The sequence below is a fragment of the Lissotriton helveticus genome, chromosome 4_1 (assembly GCF_964261635.1).
Source record: "Lissotriton helveticus chromosome 4_1, aLisHel1.1, whole genome shotgun sequence".
NCBI classification, from domain to species: domain Eukaryota; kingdom Metazoa; phylum Chordata; class Amphibia; order Caudata; family Salamandridae; genus Lissotriton; species Lissotriton helveticus.
The window spans coordinates 28,801,622-28,824,984 of NC_136063.1; the positions used below are offsets into that span (position 1 = coordinate 28,801,622).

The window sequence follows — 23,363 nt, forward strand, 5'->3', positions numbered from 1 at the left end:
AATTGCCGCATTTGTGATTCCCTACTGCTCTGATTCCTGTGAGGGTAGTCTGTCTTTCTACTATGTCTTCCCGGTATGTATGTACCAGGGACGACCTCAGGTTTTTATTTTTCCTGTATGCAAACAGTGGACGCTGTAGTGTATTGTCTGTACCGTCATTCAGGATTTTCCAGTTGTGGTTGATTATATTCTTCACCTGGTTGGCTACCACTGAATATTGGCTCACCATGACTATTTTTTCCTGTGTTTTCTTTTTTTCTTTTTTCGTCAACAGACAATCCCTATTGTAATATCTGGCTCTTTTTAAAGAATGATCTATCAATTTTCTTGGATAGCCTCTGTCTCTGAATTTTTGCTTCATCTCTTCAGCGTGTTTGTAAAAATCCTCTATTTCTGTGCAATTCCTCCTCAAGCGGAGGAATTCTCCAAATGGAATAGATTCTTTTTGACTTTTGGGGTGGTAGCTGCCATAGTGTAGCAGCGTGTTGCGATCAGATTCTTTTTTGTATAGTTCTACCTTAATTTGTTTATCATCTGACTTAATACAGATGTCCAGAAAGTTAACTTTGGTTTTACTGTAGGCCGCTGTGAATCGGAGGTTCACGTCGCCCAAGTTTAGCCAAGACAGGAATTCTTCCAGTAGTTCTGCTGTTCCAAGCCAAATAAAAAAGATGTCGTCTATGAATCGAGCCCAACTTCGAATGTTTTCGTAGTATGGGCTTACTTCATTGTATATGTGTTTGTTCTCAAACACACTCACATAGATGCAGGCCAGGCTCGGCGCACAGGTTGCGCCCATGCTTGTCCCCTTTCGTTGAATATATAAATCTTTTTTAAATAAAAAAAGATTATTAAGGAGGACCATAGAGACACACTGAACTATGAACTCCTTATTACCTCCCACAATGTCCGTTGCTTCCAGAAGGGTCTTAATAAGTCCTTAAACATGCCCCAGAGATCTTTAAGGAACCTACCAGGGCAAGGGTGGTGCACCCACGTATCGACAAAAAATACAGGCCAGCACCTGGAGATCCTGCATATATTCGAGGACAGTTGCCCCTAGACTCGTTGGTGGTCGCAAATGCCCGCAAGAGGGCAAACTCCCAAACAACGGGTGAAGCTCCTCCCCCAGACAAGGAGTCGAAAGTGCTTGAGGCATCGGGCAAGAGGGTGGCAGCGCAGGCTGCCAATGTATGGCGTATCGCAAACACGCAGGCACTATTGGCACGATACGATAGGGCGCATTACGACACCCTAGAACAGCTCCTTCAACACCTACCTGATGAGTTTAAAGAAGCAGCCGAAACACTCATACAAGAGGGAAAGCTTATCTCCAACGCTGCAATAAAGTGTGCACTTGATGTGGCAGATACAGCAGCTAGGGGGATTAACACTAGCGTCATGTTGAGGCGACAAGCTTGGCTTCGCATATCTGGATTTAAGCCTGACATCCAAACTACAATCCTCAACCAGCCCGTCAATCCTGACACCCTGTTTGGTCCAAATGTAGACACCACCCTTGAAAAAATTAAAAAGGACAACGAGACTGCTAAGTCCATGGGGGCGCTTCAGTCTCAACAATTCAGGGGAAACACTTTTCGTCGCTCAGGAGCACGTGGTGTTACCAGAGGACAATTGGGTCAACAAACACAATACGCGAGGGGTGGTGCACAATCCTCGTACCCCAGGCAGGGTAGAGGGGGTTACAGAGGCAACAGTGCCAAGGGCAGAGGCAGAGGAAACAACAACTCCCGCTCCTCTGCCGCCAACAAACAGTGACTCTCCGTCACTGCCCCCCGACCATACAACACCGGTCGGGGGGAGACTCCAGCAGTTCCTGCCAGTCTGGACGTCCATCACCACGGACAGGTGGGTGAGAAAACTTATCCAGTACGGTTACTGTTTGGAGTTGACATCCACTCCTCCCAACATTCCCCCAAGACACCGTCCTATGTCGGCAGAGCACTTGCACTTATTGCAGCAGGAAGTACTGGTGATGCTGCAAAAAGGCGCAATCGAGCTCGTGCCAGTGGAAGAGGAAGGCACGGGGGTCTATTCCCTGTACTTCCTCATCCCAAAGAAGGACGGTTGCCTCAGACCTATTCTGGATCTACGCCCCCTCAACATGTACATACTGTCAGAACACTTTCACATGCTGACACTGCAACAAATCCTTCCCCTGCTCAATCAAGGGGACTTCCTAGCAACCTTGGACATAAAGGATGCTTATTTCCACATACCACTCCACCCATCCCACAGAAAATACCTCAGGTTTACCATTCTAAACAGGCACTATCAATTCAAAGTCCTGCCCTTCGGGGTAACTACTGCCCCCAGAGTGTTTACAAAGTGTCTGGCGACAGTGGCGGCGCACCTCAGGAGACAGAACATACATGTCTACCCGTACCTAGACGACTGGCTTGTTCAAGCAAAGTCGGAACAACAGTGCGTCGCGGACATGTCCCACACTATTCAACTCCTTCACAGCCTGGGGTTCTCGCTAAACTACCCGAAGTCGCACCTTCAACCAGCCCATCTGCGGCAGTATCTGGGTGCGACAATAAACACCCTGACTGCTATGGCTCAGCCAAACCCAGTCAGAATCGACAGCATTCAGTCGCTGTGCCAAAAATTCAGACCACAACACTCCCTCCCAGCGAGGGTGTTCATGCAGTTGATAGGCATGATGGCCTCCTGCATCTTCATAGTCCCGCATGCGAGGTTGCACATGCGCCCGCTCCAAGAATGCTTGGCAAATCAGTGGACACAGGCTCAGGGACAGCTAACAGACCTAGTGTTGGTGACCGGTCGGGCATACAACTCTCTGCATTGGTGGAATCCACACAACCTTTGCAAGGGCCGACCGTTCCAAGAGCCAGTGCCACAGATAATCCTAACAACGGACGCATCTCTCCAAGGGTGGGGAGCCCATGTGCTCCACTACACTGTGCAGGGACTGTGGTCCACCCAGCAGAAGACGTTGCACATCAACTACCTGGAATTGATGGCAATCTTCATGGCGCTGAAGTCCTTCAAAGTACATTTGTGCAACAAAGTCGTGTTGATCCGGACGGACAACATGACAGCCATGTACTACATCCAAAAGCAGGGAGGTACGCACTCTCCACAGCTGTCTCGTCTGGCTCAGAGCATGTGGAAGTGGGCCATTCAGAGGAACATCTTCCTCATGGCGGAACACCTCCCGGGCAAGGACAATCAGATGGCGGATCTGCTAAGCAGATACAGCCATCAAATGCACGAGTGGGAGTTACATCCATCAGTACTCCACCCGTACTTCCAGCAGTGGGGTCATCACCAGATAGACCTGTTTGCCACAAGGGAAAACGCAAAATGCCAAAGCTTTGCCGCCAGGTTCCCTCACCCAGAATCGCAAGGGAATGCGATATGGAAGAACTGGTCAGGCAAATTTGCGTACGCTTTTCCCCCAGCGCCTCTCATTCCGCTGGTGGCAAGAAAGCTAAAGCAACACTCGATGACTCTCATCCTGGTTGCTCCAACATGGGCACGCCAACCATGGTACACCACGTTTCTAGAACTTTCCGTGGTACCGCATCAAAGGCTGCATCTCACATCCCGGCTCTTGACGCAGAACCATGGCGACATTCAGCACCCAGATCCGCGACAGCTCAATCTGGCGATCTGGCTCCTGAAGTCTTAGAATTTGGCTACCTCAACCTGCCTCCGGAATGCATGGACATCATCCGGGAGGCACGTAAGCCCACTACCCGAGCTTGCTATGCAGCTAAATGGAAGCGGTTTGTCATGTACTGTGCAGACAACAAGATCAACCCGCTAGATGCATCCATTCCTAACATCATCTGCTATTTGTTACATCTTTACAAATGCAATCTAGCGTACGCTTCCATTCGGATACATTTATCCGCCATAGCGGCTTATCTCCAGAATAGGCAACACCTATTTTCAGGGTGCCTGCCATTAAAGCCATCCTAGAAGGACTGAAGCGAGTCATTCCTCCAAGAACACCACCAGCTCCAGTGTGGAACCTCAATGTGGTCCTCACTAGGCTGATGGCCCCACCTTTTGAGCCGCTGCACTCCTGCGAGATTCAGTTTCTCACATGGAAAGTGGCTTTTCTCATTGCTATTACTTCGCTCAGACGTGTTAGTGAGCTGCAAGCGCTCACAATCCAAGAGCCCTTCATACAAATACATTGCAACAGGGTAGTGCTCCGCACTAACCCCAAATTCCTTCCTAAAGTGGTGTCACAGTTTCATCTCAACCAAACTATTGACCTGCCTGCATTCTTCCAAAACCCACAAACAGTAGCAGAAAGAATGCTTCATACATTAGACGTTAGGAGGGCGCTAATGTACTACATTGACAGAACACAACACTTTAGAAAGACACAACAACTTTTTGTTGCCTTCTCAGCACAGCACAAAGGCAACCCCATTTCCAAAGCAGGAATAGCCAGATGGATTGTTAAGTGCATTCAAATCTGTTATCAAAAGGCTAAACGCACTTTAACAATACCCCCAAGGGCGCACTCCACACGCAAATTGGGGGCCTCCATGGCTTTCCTGGGGAACATTCCCTTAGAAGACATTTGTAGAGCAGCCACATGGTCTACACCACACACATTTACCAAACATTACTGTGTGGATGTGCATTCAAAACAGCAAGCAGCTGTAGGACAGGCTGTTCTCAAGACACTTTTTCAGGCTTCTGCAGCTGGCACGGGCAACCGCCGTTAATGGAGAGACTGCTATGTATTCTATGCATCAGATATGAATTTAGCAGCCCACATGCCTCGAACTGAATATGCTACTTACCAGTATGCATCTGTTCTTGGCATGTAGGGCTGCTAACATTCATATCGCCCGCCCTCCTCCCCGGTGCCCGTAGCGGCTGCAGATACTCTCTCTATATTCATCATTAGCAAGGACATCCTTTACACTGTTTCACTCCATCTCTGCCACAATGGCTAAAAACAATCTGGGGATGGAGTCGATGCCCATGCGCACTGTAGTCCAGGGGAGGAGCCACCTATCTCGTGATACTTCGAAGACTCTTCCAGGACAACAATGTGCAATCATCCGTACCCAACACTAGGCGGCGATCTATGCATCAGATATGAATGTTAGCAGCCCTACATGCCAAGAACAGATGCATACTGGTAAGTAGCATATTCAATATGTACTACTGCGAGGCTTGCTAGATGGAAGGGAAATTGTCATTATAAATACATACGCACCAAAAACCGGCAACCCCGCATTCTTCAGGTCATCCAGGAGCTATTGTCAAATAAACTAGACATCCCATAAATTTGGATGGGCGATTTTATCTGTGTCTTGGACCCGTTACTTGATAGACATCCCCCCAGGGCAGGAACAAAACCTAGAATCTCCCAGATGCTTGGGAAGGTCATGAAGGACTTAGGAGCCCGCGATATATGGAGGGAAACGCATCCCAGATTTTCACTCTTCACGAGCCACTCATTAACACATGAAACACAGAGTAGGCTCTACAGGGTTCTGGTGTCGGCTGTGCCTGCCTTTCCAGAGGCAGAAGAAACCCACTTGGGCCCAGATGTAGGTAAAATAGATTTACCGATTTTTAATTACCGAATTTTACCGATTCGGTAATTAAAAATCGGTAAATCTAAGGGGTGGATATGTAGGTATTCCAGATGTGCTGGAATACCGATTCTGAAGAATTCGGTATTTACCGATTCGGTAAATACCGAATCGGTAATGCCCATTCATTCCTATGGGCTTTGAAGCCCATAGGAATGAATGGGCATTACCGATTCGGTATTTACCGAATCGGTAAATACCGATTTGCACAAGGGTGCAGGGGGTGTCACTTTGACACCCTCTGGCACCCTCAAAACAGGCTCGGGTGCCATGTGGCAGGCATACATGCCCTAAGGGCAGGTCTGCCTGTCACATGGCATAGGTGTGCATGCACACATGTGCAAGCACACCGGAATCGGTATTTTACCATCAAATTGGATTTGATGGTAAAATACCGATTCTGTAAGGCCTCTGGGACTCTGAAGAGTCCCACCTACATCTCGGTGCCTCAGAATCGGTAAATTTACCGATTTTTTATTTTACCGAATCGGTAAAATTACCGAATCGGTAATTTTACCGATTCGTTAAAATAATGCCCCCTACATACCTGTCACCCATATACCGGTCGGTAACGGCCGAAAATAACGATTTTCGGCCGTTACCGACCGACCTACATCTGGCCCTTGGTCCGCTATCTATCTGACCATACACCAGTACATTGCTCGGTGAGGTTGGGGTCAAATATACTGGGCCCGAGACATTGGAGATTCCCTCGTGATCTGCTAGATGATGGAGCGGGAAGGACCACCCTGTCCCAGATAGTAACAAACTACTTTGAGACGAACTGGGGGGCCCCACTGGGAGGGCCACAGAGTGGGAAGCTTTAAAGGCAGTGGCATGTGAGGCGAGCATAAGACTTGTGTGTGGGGTACGGAGATAATTGCTTGGGGAACTTGATCAAGAGGAAACAACGCTAACTACCATCCAGACGGCCAACCCAACCGACTCGGAAGTGGACAGGAGGGAAAGGGAACAGCAGGAGCACATAGCCAATATATGGGATAGACTGGACAAGTATACCCTGACGCGTTACAGCCAGAGGCTACATGCAGAGTGGGACAAGTCAGGTCGCTTATTGGCATGGATTCTCCGAAGGGAGCAGATGCCCCCATTGGATACCACCTTGAGGGCAGAGAGAGGAATCCTTGTCCACACCAGGGCCAGATCCTGGAGGTGTTCCAGCACGACTTACAGCGGGTATACACCGCAAATGCCGGAGTTACAACAGAGACGTATGTCCCCTTCGTGGAGGGTTTGGCGCTTTCACAGCTCTCGCCCACAGGCGTAGATGCGCTCGACACCAAGATCACTGCTGAGGAAGTGCAGTAGACACTCTGATCTATGCCGGGAACCAAGGCCTCCGGGGCTGATGGGTTTCCAAAGGCTTTTCTACAGGCCTACTCAAACCATCTGGTCCAGCCCTTACTGTCAATGTGTCAGGGGGAAATAGTCATGCTCCTTAACCGCATGCGCGCTAGCGGGTTTTCCCGCTGCGCGCTGGATTTAAAAAAAACCCGCGTTACGTGACAAAGCCAGCTCGTCATGCGCGTAGCGCAGGTAACGCCCATGACGAGCTGGCTTTGTCATCCGCGCTGAAGGGGTTAAGCCAGGGGAAAACGCTCAGGATTTCTCCATGTATCGACTCCTTACAATGATAAATCAGACATTAAAATACTATGCAAGGTTCTGGCCACTAGACTGGCCCTGTATATGGTGAACCTGATCCACGAAGATCAATGTGGTTTCATACCAACCCGTAATAAGGGTATGAACATCAGACTGTTGTCGAATATTCTTCATGAAGTGCGGCAAAGGGACGTGGATCTAGCCTTGGTCTCCATAGGCTTTTGATTCTGTGGATTGGGGTATCTTCTGGAGGTGCTCAGGGTGTCTGAATTTGGACCGCGGTTCAGGCGATGGGTACAGATCTTATATACCGCGCCCAGTGCCAGAGTCCGAGTTGGACACAGCAGGTCGAGAGTGTGGCAGTTGGGAAGGGGGACGCGTCAGGGCTGTCCTCTTTCTCCACTTCTCTTTGCGTTAGCAATAGAGCCTCTAGTGATATGGGTACGTAGGGTGGGCCACTGGGGAGTCCAAGTCAGCGGTACTTCTCATGTTATATCACTGTATGCGATGCCGCGTTATTCCATGTCTCCTCACCACAGGAGGCGGTGCCAAGGCTACTGAAGGTTCTAGAGGAGTTTGGAGGGTGCTCAGGTCTGCAACATAACAGGACGAAATCATTTATTTAATCCCCCTGGCTCGCTTGGCGGGTCATTCTGCGGGTCCTCTTCCCCAATTGGGCCTACTGTGGGAGATGGAACACTTTAGGTACTTGGGTATACAGGTGGCGGGAGAGGACTCACGGACATTGCAACCACATTTTCAAAGGATAGATGTCTTAAAGGGCTCAGTGGTATTCTGGAGCACACTCCCGCTTTCCTTAATGGGCAGGTTGGCTATAGTCAAAATGGTGGTACTGCCTCGTTGCCTTTACATATTACAGAATGCTCTGTGCCCCATACCCAGGAGAATATTCATAGCCTTGGATTCCATTTTGATAGACCTGTACTGGGTGAGTCGTCGCAGCAGTGTTGCTCTTGCCACGCTGAATCACACATACGAGGGGGGAGGTCTAGAGGCTCCCAGACTGGAGCTCTACTATTACGCTGCACAACTACAGCATGCCACAAAATGGTTTGCCAAAAGGGATAACTGGGAGAAACGGCTACTCCACGGTAGAGTATCAATCATTGACCTGCTCTCACTGTTTCTGGAGGGCGCAGGTACCTCTGAATCGGTGCCATATCTGGTTAGACTGCCCGCGAGCACTTGGCAATCTTTTGTGGAGCTTATCTTGAGATACGCCCCGTTCCATCGGGAGCTGTCAGTGTGGGATCGTGCACCAGTAAGGAGGGTGATGTCCCATATGTCATACCAGCTGTGGCGGGAGGGGGGCTGTGACATGCCTGCTGACTTGTACCCAGGCGAGAGCTTTATCACATTTGAACAAGCCTATGACGACTTTGGACTGGGACAGAGACATACCTACAATACCCCCCTTAGCCAATCTATTTAAAGAAATTTGGCCCACAAATCCTTCGTTTCCACAGCTCACACAGACACTGGACATTCTACTTACATGCCGGACTGGCAAACGGATTGTGTCATTATTGTACAGGAGATGAGGCCTGATGCCAGTGCCCCTCCTCCTGGGGCATTTGCAGCTTGGAACACAGACCTGGAGGAACCCCAGGAGGACAAGGACTGGAGCACACAATATCTTGCAATGCCCGTTTCCATTTAATGAATTATAATTACATGACCCCAGTAAGAATACATCGCATGACCCCCGGTAGGCCCAGCTCCTGTCCCAGGTGAAACAGGGGAGGCGCTAACTTTCTACACTTTGTTTGAGAATGTCCTCAGGTCAGTAGCTTCTTCTCTGAAGTGGATAAGAGGCCGCATAAGCAGACAAGTGTGCTTGACACCCAACCACTGTCTGCTAGGGCAGATATGAAACCCCAAAAAAGCAGAGTAAGATGGCATATACTTCTGCATTTACTTCTGGTGCTGGCAAGGCACAGAATTGCAATTGTCTGGATAGGGGTGGGGGCTACCAAGATCTCTGCATGGATTCGGGACGTATGTGAGTGGACACTGGCCAAGGAGATGCACATGAGGAGATGTCGCAGAGATAGAAAACTAGAGGCAGACCTAGGGCTCTGGAGGGAGCTTTGTCATGACCTACTGGCCAACGGCCTTTGGGCAGGTTCCCCGTGTGTATCCCCTGGGGAAAGTGCCTTGGGTGCTGAAGGGGAGGGAATTAAATGCCTTAACACTTGGCCAATGACAATGGAGGGGGGGGGGGATTTTTAGTGTAAAACAACGAGGACCCTCTGATTAGGAATTGTTAGTTCCGGCGACAGGGACAATAGATATGTCGGAGTAACCACATCAATTTAGATAGCTACAGAGGAAAGGTCATGTATCAGGAAAAGGGGCTAACACATTTAAACAAATAAGACAAATCTTTTTCACTTGATAAGTATTTTAATTAAAAAAACATATACACAATATACACACAATTATTGTAGCTTCACAATAAACAAATTAAAACCAAGTCCTAAGCAATAGTCTTGAAAAATAATAACACAGATTATATATTATATACACATAAATTCACAATCAGTGATAAACAGTCTTGTCTCTACGTGGGAATAAAATGAAACATTTCATGGAAAGGTGGCAGGACAAAATATAATCTTTCGACGCGCGTTTCGGCGTTTCAACTAACGCCTTCTTCAGGAGCCACAAATCTACACTGAAATATATATAAAAAGGAACATATATGAAGGGGGGGGTAGATCATAAATTGCCCAGTGTCTTGAACTTTAACCACGAAACACATGATTACATCTGCTTTCACAAACCTTTTAAGGTACCTTCACTAGTCTTGAACCCTACTAGCACAAAACCCACTCATAGGGAAAACCAGATCTGGCAGTCGAGCCTTCACCTGCATCACTCCGAAAGAGCGACACGACCTGCGGCTACACATAAAATCCTCCTCCTCACTTCCTGAATTCCGCAAGAAGCTGAAGACCCGGCTCTTCGAGTAGTCCTGCTAGGCCTTAGGTGTGTCTAGACTCACACCTGCTGAGATCCTGGATGCTCTCTGGGGCGATAGTGCGCTTACCAAATTGGCAAAGCATGACAGAACATTTTATCTCAACCACACGTGGTACCAGCTGTGCGCCTTCCCTAATCTGTGTTCTCACCATTGAGATATTTAAATATCTCTGTTGTCAGAGGTTCGATGGGCAGTATATGCGCCTCACATAGTAAAGTTTTTGTTGGGTCTTGCACAGTTTTGGCGCCCTCCTCCATATTACCTGTCTCCTTCTACTTCATACGTTGTGTTTCAGTGGCGACTAATCTTTCTTTCTCCTTTACTTCCAAACTCGCCCTTTCATCCATTTTTCCTTTGTCTCCTCACTACCCTTTAAAGCTGTTACCACACTTTGAGGTCAATTCAATCCTGCTGCTGTCTCATTGCAATAGTGAAGAAACTTAATACAGTCCTAAGTCAAGCGGTCACACTAGTTGTCATCATTAAAATAGGCCAGGACTGGTGGCTTAGTGGACTAATGCATCATCTGTAGGGGCCTGTGTTCCACCTCATGGTCACAGGGTTAAATCCCAGCAGGTCCAATCAGCCGTTTATCCTTCCAAGGTAGATAAAATGGGTACCATTGAGTTGTGCAAACATCCCTTCAAAAGTTACGCCATCCAAAAACAGTTTCAAATAAACTCCAGGCCATCTAGCACCTCCTATGGCCATTCACAGGTATTGCAACATACTTCCAAGGAAAACAAAATAATGAAGGCAGGGAGTTAATACAACACCCCATAGGCAAAAACAAGTAAATACATTAATTTTTTCACAGAAAACAACGAAGGTTAAAGGGGCCCTACATTTAAAGCATAGTAATATAATCGTAGCTTACATTACAATAGTCCCTGAAATTAACAGAAAAAACACAAGGGTTAAAGAGACATTATAGTTAGGTGTTGAAATAAGATAGAAAATAATGTTTAACATTTTTTTAAAAACTGAAATTCACAAGTTATGGTTTCCTGAGCTAGCTATAACTAGTGACCCTGCCGTTCACTGCCAAACTATGACCTCACATATTAAATGACCCATGGCATGTTAAATAGCATCTCTAACAACATCATTGATGGCATCATCCAGTCGTTGTGACAGTATCCTATAGCGGGCCCACCCCCGCTGCACTCGGCCTTCATGTGCAGCGGTCGGAGGGCGTCGGCTGCTAAACCTAGTTTCTTGCCTCTTTCAAAGCACCTGCTCCTGAGTATATACAAGACAGGAGGTGGAAAGGAAGCAATGTTACTGCATGGCAACAACTGTAATTAATGTACTTGTACTTTTTTGCCTCTAGAAAAATGTTCATCCAATGGTGCAGCAATGCGCTTAGAGCCTTGTCCTCTGGACTGGCTGTATAATGGAAGGACTTGTTACTACTTTTCAAAGGAAAGGGAAGACTGGAACCAGAGCCAGCTCTTCTGCTCCTTCCACAACTCCAGCCTGGCTCTGATCAACAGCCAGAGTGAACTGGTAAGGCTGTAAAGCAAACAATGATGGGTGTAGTGTGAGACCTCCTTGGTGCAATACCCCTGTGCCACACTGTGCCTTAATACATCAATAGTTACAGACTGAGAAGGCTTACCTGCCCAGGAGACTTGTGCTGCGAGTCCTTCAGAAGTGCTCCACGGAGATGTTCTAATGTTGCTCACCATCAGCATACGTAACTATTGGTGTTGAAGCTGCTCCCAAATGTTTACTTTTGTTTGTCATGGTCCCCCTTTTTCTGATGCGTGTTTCTTGGGTCCCAAGATTCACAGTCACTGAAGCACTCGAAGAGGCTCCATTCATTCAACTTTCAAATAAAGTGTTCACATATTTTTTATGTAATGGTTTCATTTATTTTTCATCAATACGTCGTTGTTTGATCATCATAACTTTCCAAAATAATTTTCAATCATTATGCCCGATTCATTTCGAGCTAACTGCTCTTCCTCAGGGGACTTTTTTATCTGAAAAAATACATCAAATCATGTATGGGTACAAAATAAGTAGTTACTTCTTTAGTCAACGTTATTACCACGTTACCCCAATGCATACATTGTACGTTTTCCTTATTACTGTGGTGACAGTATATGTGTAACCTTATAGCCCTTGTTATCGTATCACTGACTTCGTGAAAATAACTATACGCGGCGTGCATTTGACTTCCTGGGTGATATTACGTTTCTCACGAGTGCTCAAAACCACATCAACATCGGTCGTTCACTAACCTGTGCGGTTCCTATAATGTCTCGTGCACGAAACTGTGAAGACAAACATTAAACACCACTTTACCATCGAGTATACAATACTCAGGTCAGATTGCGTAAGCTTGTATTTCTAATGTATTCGTCTCTTACCGTGTACGCATAAACCCGCGACGTCTCAATCTTTCTAAGTTCGTTTTGGCGTGCGGCGCTCTACCTTTTTTCGTCTCTATGTGTTCTGTGGTCCGATCACGTGATGAGCGGACCACATAGACACCGTAAACAGACTCTACCCGTAATATATATTGACTAAGCATGTATATATTGTCAATATGAACTGGGTCATAGCCACAATACTTTACCAGGTTTACATGCGTCTGATATGAATATATGCGGGTATATTAACATGACCGATCTGAGAATAAGTCGGTTCTAGTGATACACGATGCGACCATGGCCCTATGGGTATCACGTGGTGTAATAGGGGAAACGGGAACATGGTATTAAGAAACAATACTGTACAGGTCAACACATTTTGTAAACAAACATCATTAATATACAAGATTGAATAATATACGCAATAGTCTGGAATGAACTAACTAGTTACCCACATATTTACATAATGTCTCATATTACAGAAAACAACTAAGTTCCATCCGTTCATTTAACCCTTTCGGGTGCAGGGTACACAAGAAGTTCATCCTGAATGTTTCCCTTCTTAATAAGTGATTGTTATTGTCTCTTCCTGGCAGAATAGTCACCATTTCCAATATGCAGAATTTTAATTGGGAAGGATTGTGTTTAGCTTCATTGAAATGTATTGCCACGGTGGATTTAAGGTTTTTCAGCCTTTTATTACTTTTATGCTCAATGAGTCTGGTTTTAATTTTTCTTCGTGTTTTACCCACATATGATAATCCACAGGGACATCTCAGAGCATGTATATAACATTACTGCTATCACAAGTTCCTGAAACATTGAGTTTAATAGGTGTTCCTTTGTTGGGGTGATTTATGACATTACCTTTGATGATAGCCGAACAATGTCCACAGTCGTGGCAAGGTAAAGTTCCTTTGTATTTACCACAGTCTTCCTGCTTAGGTGTCTTGATTAATTCCTTAAGATTTTTCGTCCTTTCATATGCAAATATGGGTGCCTTTGAAAATGTTCCTTTAAAATCTTCTTCCAGTGCCAACAATGGCCAATGTTTAGTTATTGCAAAAACAACAAGTGATGGACTGAATGTGGATCAATGTCACACACTCCCCCAGTCAAAAGATCTGGGCCCAAATCCATCGTTTTTTTGCACTCCACACCACCCTGGGTTAGACAATGGCGATATGCAAATCAGCTCTGACCCTGTTGCCCCATGGGAACAGTCCAGTCCGAACTACAAAAGCCATGTCCTTCCCAGAACGGAATCAAGCATCCGAGGACCGGACCGGTTTCGAGGTAACACCTCTCTTCAGCCCGGCTAGCTTGATTCCAGTGGTGTGGAGTGCCTGGGACCCACGTCTGGGCATCCCCAGCGCACTTAGGGCGGCAATTGCAAAAACAACAAGTGATGGCCTGAATGTGGATCAATGTCACACACTCCCCCAGTCAAAAGATCTGGGCCCAAATCCATCGTTTTTTTGCACTCCACACCACCCTGGGTTAGACAATGGCGATATGCAAATCAGCTCTGACCCTGTTGCCCCATGGGAACAGTCCAGTCCGAACTACAAAAGCCATGTCCTTCCCAGAACGGAATCAAGCATCCGAGGACCGGACCGGTTTCGAGGTAACACCTCTCTTCAGCCCGGCTAGCTTGATTCCAGTGGTGTGGAGTGCCTGGGACCCACGTCTGGGCATCCCCAGCGCACTTAGGGCGGCAATTGCAAAAACAACAAGTGATGGACTGAATGTGGATCAATGTCACACACTGGACTGTTCCCATGGGGCAACAGGGTCAGAGCTGATTTGCATAAAGCCATTGTCTGACCCAGGGTGGTGTGGAGTGCAAAAAAACGATGGATTTGGGCCCAGATCTTTTGACTGGGGGAGTGTGTGACATTGATCCACATTCAGTCCATCACTTGTTCTTTTTTGCAATGTTTAGTTATGGCTTTTTTGATGGAATAACTTCGTGTCGAAAAGACAAATACAGTTCTTTGTTCCTCTGGTTTTGTTTTAGAAGATAACAAATGTTGTCTTTGTAATCTGTCTGCTCTTTCTGCCGCGGCTTTCAAGATGGATTCAGGATATCCTCTGTTTTTGAATTTGAGTAACGTTTCTTTTTTGTGTTTGGTGTATAATTCTTCAGTGGATGCTATCCTTTTTATCCTTACAAGTTGTGAGAACGGAAGGTGTTTTTTGAGTGGTTGTTGGTGGAAGCTGTTATAGTGCAGGAGATTATTTCTGTCTGTAGTTTTTGTGAACACACTGGTAACAATCTTTCCTTCTTGGTTTGATATTGCTACATCCAGAAACGATATCTTGTCTTTACTAATGGTAAACGTGAATTGGATTCTTTCATTAATGTCATTAAGTTGTTGTAAAGCTTTCTCTAAGCCGTTTGCCGTTCCCTTCCATAATACAAATATGTCATCAATGTACCGCTTATAAAGAATCAAGTTGTTTTGCCATGTTTGTTGATTCAATATGTGGTCTAATTCAAATCTGTACATGAACGTGTTAGCATACGTAGGTGCCGCGCAATTGCACATTGAAGTTCCAGAGGATTGGACATTAAATTTCTCTTTCCACACAAAATAGCTATGGAATAAGGTGAAATGGATGAGCTCCATCAAAAATATATTCAAATCATCACTCTTATCCTCATTAACCAAAAAGCTTTCAACTGCGGTCATTCCTAGGTTGTGTGAAATAGAAGTATATAGAGACTTCACGTCCACAGTTGCCATTATCATGTGAAATTGGTCTTCTGTTCTTCCAAAATGTTTAAAAAATGGGTAGTATCTTTTATATATGTAGATGATTTTTGGACAATGTTCTGTAGGTGTTTATCAATAAACTTCCCTATTGGCTCATGTATAGATCCCACGGTGGAGACAATTGGACGTAAAGTAAAGTAAATATGTGAACACTTAATTTGAAAGTTGAATGAATGGAGCCTCTTCGAGTGCTTAAGTGACTGTGAATCTTGGGACCCAAGAAACACGCATCAGAATCAGTATTACACCCCCAATGCTCAGTGGGGGATTCACATAAAGCACCAACCACACTATTGGAAAAGATAACAAATTTTGAACAGTACAGCTGTAAACATACGAGTGCGGAGCCACATCCCATTTGGTTATTTAGAGTCCCCCTTTTGCCATGACTGGCTGTTGTTGACAACTCAATATAGTTTGGGGTTCAGGCCTTTCTTCCTATCACCCTGCTGTGGTGACTGCCTACTGGCCTCACCTGTAAATCAGCGCAGTCTGTTATTTATGGAGCCCCTCTCACCCATCCTGAGTGTGTAATGTGTGCACTTAGCCTGTTTATACAGGTGAGATTTTGTGGTACCACTTGCTGGGAGCCTCAAGAAAGTGTGTGTGTGTGTGTGTGTGTGTGTGTGTGTACACATGTATGTGTACATCTTGACACATTCTTGAGTTTGCCAGAGTGTCATCAAACATACAAGATGGCTACTAGAAGCAATGTAAACAGAGTGTCCCAAATAGTATGTAACGCTATCACCCTGACGTAGACTACAACCTTAATTATTTTGTCCCACCCGTAAGGTGGGAGAAGCGCATCATTTCATCATGCAATATAGAAGAGTGATACTGCATCAACTGCTGTCCCATACATATCATTCCAGAACCAGAGAGCATTTCGAACACTGGGTCATTCTAACTTATTTTACATCCCTCTCTAGGGATTGCCACAAATATCAGTGAGTAATTTGCAATAAGAATGGAAAGTTGGGCTTAAGATTTCTGTTGGACACTTATAACCGTGATGTTTGTGTTGGACACTTATAACCGTGATGTTTGTGTTGGACACTTATAACCGTGATATTTGTGTTGGACACTTATAACCGTGATGTTTGTGTTGGACACTTATAACTATGATGTTTGTGTTGTGCACTTATAACCGTGATGTTTGTGTGTACACTTATAACGTGATGTTTGTGTTGGACACTTATAATCGTCAATTTCTGCATCATTATGTTGCTGACATTGTTCTTTAATGTCATCATTAAGAGTAACGCCATGTTGGTCTTTTAGCTATTTAAGTTTTCTAGGTAATGTTATATCTATATGTTCATGTGCTGAGGATGAAATTGTTCATGAAAAAGATACATAAAACATATACGTGCTTACACATTGTTTAAAGGTTGTGTGTGTACATTTGGTTAATGGAAAAAGGAAAATGAGGTCCAGGAATCCTGAGACTGGACCTGAATCCCAAATGTTTATTGGAGGAAAGTTTGCTCAAGGCCCTGGACCTCCCCAGCCTCTAGAGAACATAGGTAAAAAGGGGTTGCGAGCATGTATTCCTCCATTCCTAATCTTTCAATTCACTCCCAGCAAAGGGTGTATTTTGCTTGATAGTAGAAAATAGCACAGTACAGGTTAGCTTGAGTGAACAGAGTTCTTTTTATTGATGTTTTCACTAGATTTTATCCATTTCCACTCATTTTTCAGTTATTCATTGTGCAAAATTTCTTTGGAAACAAAGAGGCAGAACAGCAGACACGTGTTTCGCCCTGTATGGCGAGTAAAGCCAAGGCTTTCTCAAGGCTGTTTTTTGTTTTTTCAAAGCAGCAATGCATCATGATTAATTAATTCATTTTCACTTAGTGTAGTAGACATCATCAGCGGTCAGTCGAATTTGGAAAACAGTCGTCAACAGGTCGGAAGCCGCTAGATCAATCCGCTGCGTATGGCGTCTCTATCAAGCAAAATACACCCTGTGATGGGAGTGAATTAAAAGATTAGGAAAGGAGGAATACGTGCTGGCTACCCCTTCTTACCTGTGTGTGTGCATTTAAATTATTCATTGGATTGATGACCAATGGGGACCCCTCATTTTAATACGTAGTTAATGATCTCCCCCCACCACATGGCCCTTAACACGGTCGTACCCCTTGTGTGGAGAAAGTCTCTGAGATCACAGCACGCTTGGATGGGTCTCGCTGGACTTCTACAGCAATCTCTGAAAGTTGGCCCTTAGAAATATTTTGGGCTTCCAGGTCTCCAGAGGAACCACCCAAGTTAATGCACCCAAGGTGCACCATTGCTGGGCAAGAAAATAAAGTTGATTCCATGCAGGGCGTTTTGCCACTTGCCAACAAGTCCAATTTCCCTATACATAATTTTCAAAGGGTACTATATCCACAAAAGTACATATCCCAAAGACCAATGTATTGTCTAAAAAATAAAGTTTATTACATTTTCTGATATAATGTGACATAAATATAAATAACACATACGAAGCTGAAATTATCATGAAGGTCATAAATGTGTACCTCAATAATTATGGAGCTCCATAATCACTTTACGTAGACCAATAAGTAGTGTATAATTACAAACTTCAAAACAGATCACAAACACATAATAAATCAGGTAAATACAGCAAGCCTATCTAACTTTGGTGTGACCTTCCTAGATAAAGCCTGAAGCCTTGCCACGCAGTAAGATTTTGACCTCCAAAAAAGAGACTGAACAAAGAAATGTTGAACTGGCAATGGCACCAGAGGTATCTGATTGATGAGAGAACTTCACAATTTGAGTATTTTTCATTATTAGGTTTTCTCCCTAAGACCAATGGTTTCAGCAAGACCTTATCCAACTCCTTACCAGCTTCAAGAGGACTTCCTTGGACACCGTTTACAACCTGCCCCACAGAGGTTTTTGACTTCCTTTTCTAAGGCAAAGACCTAGGGTAAAGCCTTTTAGTACGACAAACAGTCTTGGCATATCCAATCCATGTTTGATCACAGTCGGTCTAAAGTCACGCGTAGGTCCTATTCACCTATGAATAGTGATTGCCAATTGGCAGTTTACGTATCCTGGGCACTTTTTCTCTTAAATCTTTTACAATTCATATACTGGTTCCCCTAATTTGATTTTCATTTTGGTGTCATTTGATTTATTATTTATTTCTGCACATTGAAGTCGGATTTTTATACTGATGTGTTTTTGACTTTTCACTATTTTGGTACTTCTGAACGCTTAAAAGATTTTCATTGGTGTAGAGACTGTCTGCTTGTGACATATCTACCAGGGGTTGAGCTCATGTTTAAATGATTGAATCCTGTGCCCGTATTAACAGGTTAGTGAACATTATTGCTTGAAGTGGACTAACATCCACCACAAAAAAATAATTCTGTTTTTACACTCCCTCAGCAGCAGAGCATATTCTGCCAGCTCCTCCCCAAATTTCCCCAACCTTCATACATTTTCCTCACATAGGCAGTGAGAGGAGGCTGCATTTAAAAGGAGGCCTGTATTCGTCAGAAGCGAGAACTCAAGACTTTTGTTTTAATACGGGCATGCCAAATGCTGCAGGATAAACACTATGGTGTTAGGTATTTGCGGTACATTTCAACATAAATTGCTTGAAAAGTCTAGTGGTATACTGGAGGACGTTGCGTTTATCTCACCTTGTATGAAAGGATGTGCTTGGTTCCCATCCTCTGTACCCCATAGTCAGCTCTGGCAAGAGAGCTGTAGCCCAGGCAACAGCCTCTGTTTGGTTGGAACTTCTCAGGAATTACTTGCAAGAAATATATGTGTCTGCCATCATCTTGACTTCTGATAGTAACTAATTTGGCAAGCATCATCTTTGTGGGTGGAAGTGTACAGGTGAAGGATTCAAGATATTCAGGTGCAGCTTTGTATCTGACTATCTGGTTTGTCTGGCAGCAGTGTCCTCAAACTTTAGATAGAAGCTGGCACTTGAAACCAGGAGATCAGTCTGCACCATCACAAAAGAAATGATTGTACCCTGGGCAGGAGTCCATGGTTCTCCCTGCCTGTAAGATCCAGAGACTGGCTCTAGCTCTCAGGATGAGCCCACTGTGGCTGTGATCTGACAAGTGCAGAGACTTTCCCAAAGACATCTCATGAACAATCAAGACCAACTTTTCAGTCACTGAGAAGAGAACCTGCTGCTTATGAAGTGAACCATCTGAGATTGGAGTGCTACTACCACTGACCAGACAACCTACGGTTCACAGCTTTGACACCAAGATCGCTACTCGAACCGTATTGACATTTCCCTTGTGAGAAGAGTTCTTCTCATTTCCAATGCGCCGCTGCAGTCGCCAATAAATTCTCAAATGAATTTTTTCCCCTGTAAGAAAGTGGGGTATTAGTTGAGGGGGATGAGCATTCACCTAAATAAATAACCTCAACCCTTCTCAGGGTGAACCACTAAAGTCACTAAATGAACCTGCGCCCAACCCACTGGTAGCTATGGACAGAGCAGCCAGGCGTAACTTAGAATGAATGCATACAGAATTTATACTGAGGAATAACAATAATAAACTCAAAACACTGAATGCTGGATGAAGAAGGAAGGACTAGATCTAGTTGGAGGATGCTGCAAGTGGATTGTGCCTTTGCTGAAGGAGATATCACACGCAGACGGATATCCCAGCAGGTTCCTACCAGATGTGAGTGGCAGAGAGGCATGGACCACTGTGGAGTTCATCTCAGACCTTGTTTCCTTATGCTACAACTACCTTTACTGAAGGTTTGCAAACATACAGAACTGTACAACCTACAATCCAGAGGCCAGTTTATTTTATAGATTATAATCCAACTTCCCCCCACCCATTGCCACCCTAACCCAGTCCAATCACATGTTATTAAGGTACACAGAACAATTACACCATTGTCTACCACATTCCCATGTTGTCAAATGAAACTCTTGTCTCGTCTGCGTTTCCCAGTCATTATCCTGTTCAATCAACGACATTGTCTACCAGTGGTATCTGCTGAAGGGTGTGGCCAGAGTGGGTTGTAAGATATGCAGTGCTTTCAGATACGGAGGAGAGATATGCAAGGAGAGGATCCCAAACCTTTGAGAACCCTTCATCTGTGTAGGCCACCCACCTTACCAGCTTTTCCATGCCTATCAGGTCCCATAAACAGTGGAGCCACAGCTTATGCTCCCAGATCCCCTGGACCACATCCATGCCCAAGTGTGCTGTGCGAGTAAAGGGCGTGTAACAGTCTTTTGAAGAGACCTAATAAAGTGTACGCAGTGAAACGTGGAATTTCCAGCCCTGCATTTCCCCGCTGAAGATCCAGTACCTCGTGCAAGTCCTGCATCAGTTTGGGGCAATGTCAAAGCAAGTGGTTGAGAATTCCTGTGATTCCTGCAGCCTCTTCAGCAAAGGTCAGGTGTTCTTGGGGCTCAGTTTTGTAATCTGTCGGGGTGTAAAGCAATGCCATACCACCGTAAACATTGTTTTTGTACCTGATGATGAATGTGCTGTTGTGCGGGCTCTGTGATAGTTTTTTTTCCTATTCTTTGTCTGTTAACTCACACCCCAATAATCCCTCTCAGCTTTTTTGGCTTAGGAGAGGCTGCCTATAAGAGCAAGTATATCTCAGAGAGAATATGTTGATCATTTGTTTGATCCAATAGCCATTTGTCACATGTGGCTGTCTGGACTTGGATTTTTCGTAGTGCTAAGAACCCTGGTCCTACCCCCCTCACACCTCTACCCTGCTACGACCCTGTGTGCCTTCAACACCGCCCGCACCTCCGGTGGCTCCCTGCATCATGTGGAGAAGCGTTCTCCTGTGCTATCTGCAGGTTTTAATGCACTTACCCTCACCCAACACCAAAAAGTAGCCTGCCAAACACAAGAAAACTAGTAATCTGGGTGAAAAGACTTCTGCAGGGGACACCGGGGGCATCCAAGGATTGTCAGTGAGCAACACGCATCCGATCCCCACTTCTGTCAGTAATGTACAAGAATGGTAGGCTGTGGAGGCAATTAGTTGTACTCCTAATTAGTATGGTGGTTAATAATTAAACCCAAAACTTTAAAAGAACTAAAAGCAGGAAATGTTGTTGGTGATTATTGAGGTGTTTCAATTATTCCTATACCTTAATATGGTCAGTACAGATTTATATATATGTTTTCCTATATAGATTACTCACCACAGTTGTTTTTCATGTGCAGAATTTCCTTGTGGAACTTACGTGTGAGCACCACAATTGGATCGGTCTGCGGAGGAGAGGAGATACATTCGAATGGGCGAACGGTACCGCTTGCAACAGCACACTGTAAGTATTGTGGGTTTGGAGCCCAAACATTGACTTTGAATCTCTGGAAATTCAGATCAGGAGCTCAAAATTTGTTATACATGTTACTTCAAAGGAAGAACAGTGTGGAGGGAATGAGTGATGAGGGATTCACATAAACAGAGTTGGGAGCATCAGGGAGAGAAAATGGCACTGTGAGATGGGTATGTCATAATTTGCAATGCCACATTGGTAATTTGTGTATCCGGTTATGTTTATTTTGGCCCCATTTGAAAGAGATGTGATAACAGAAATGTATCTTATAACTTGTAGAGCGAGGTACTTAGATGTCGTTGCTCTGGGAACTCTGAGTGAGATAAGGTATATGAGTGAGTGAATAAACCTTGTGTAAGAAAGGATTATCAGTGATTTAAGCATTGACTGATAGCTCAGTCTCCGTAAGATCTTCCAATGGGTTCCACTGGCATCTCGGATGCAGCTGGTTCAAGGATTAATCATCAGTCAGTTAGACTATGGAAACGTCCTAATGGCCTTAACCAATGAAGAGCTCCTTACCAAATTACAGGTCCTCCAAAATACAACTGCCAGACTGGTACTAAATCTACCCTCCCGATCCCCTTCGATACCAAGTTTGAGAGCTCTTCATTGGCTTCCCCAAAGGGAACGCATAATATTTAAGATCAACTGTCTGGCCCATAAAACCATCCTTGAACATGGACCACACTATCTTGCAAAAAAACTGATCAGGTATAACCCCTCCAGAACTCTTAAATCCGCCAATAAACATCTTCTTATCCCATTCAAGATTCGTACCTCCAGAAATGGAGGGAGATCTTTTTCGTATCTTGCCCCCACCCTATGGAACTCACTCCCTCTGCATCTACGTATGGAGACTAACCCTAGAAAATTTCATAAGGCTCTCAAAACCTGTTTGTTCTGGTTTCTCTTCCCTCAGCCTGCTCTCGTCATTCCTTCTCCTCTACTAGGATAGGATAGGCTAGCGCTTTGAGACCCTCGGGTGAAAGGTGCGCTTAATAAAATCTTATAACATAACATAGCCTCCACATTTTCTCATGTATACACCTATCCCCGCAGAGTACAATCATCAGAAGCCAGACTGGATCTGAAACATCTCTGATACATCCTGCACGACACTCGTGGCGACATTCGGCTTTGTCCCGTGACTCTTCCCCAGCACAAGCCAACACAGAACTATATAAAGGCACCTTCACTGCATTCTTATTTCAGTTCATTCTTATTGATGCCTTTCTCCATCCCCCAACGTTTTAATTACTCCAAATTGCAACGTTTATTTGCTTTGAGCATTCTTTCAGGGATTTCACCATCTAAAGTTATGGGCTTTGAACAATGTCGCACCAGCAGAAAGGACCTCAGTCATGGACCAACATGAAATACGACCCTCATGTTTAGGCTTCAAGCACCACTATAAGCCCTGTGATAAATGGGTATTGATGTTGGAATGTCATAAAGGAGAGGAAGGGCAAACTCTATAAGGAATTAGGCCACTCTTAGTCCACGTCACTTCCTTCATGCAAGTCGTACAGAGAGAAGTGTAAGGCGTCAAGTCTTCCAAAAAGAAACACTGTAAATGGGATTGATCCTTCTTCTTCCAGGCATCATTCACGTTCACCAAAACAGCCCAAG

The 23,363-nt window shown here is 45.0% G+C and overlaps 1 protein-coding gene across 3 annotated transcripts in view; it reads left to right on the plus strand.

Moving 5' to 3' along the window:
- The window catches only part of LOC144828296 (C-type lectin domain family 2 member L-like), a 92,210-nt gene that overhangs the window by 36,667 nt on the left and 32,180 nt on the right, over positions 1 to 23,363 (plus strand). For 2 of the 3 annotated variants that reach the window (XM_078686379.1, XM_078686377.1), the window contains 2 exons: positions 11,585 to 11,760; positions 21,616 to 21,719. In XM_078686379.1, the coding sequence (XP_078542505.1) occupies positions 11,585 to 11,760; positions 21,616 to 21,719 (280 nt within the window). The remainder of the gene's footprint in view (positions 1 to 11,584; positions 11,761 to 21,615; positions 21,720 to 23,363) is intronic. The other variant, XR_013610418.1, reaches the window with a different exon arrangement.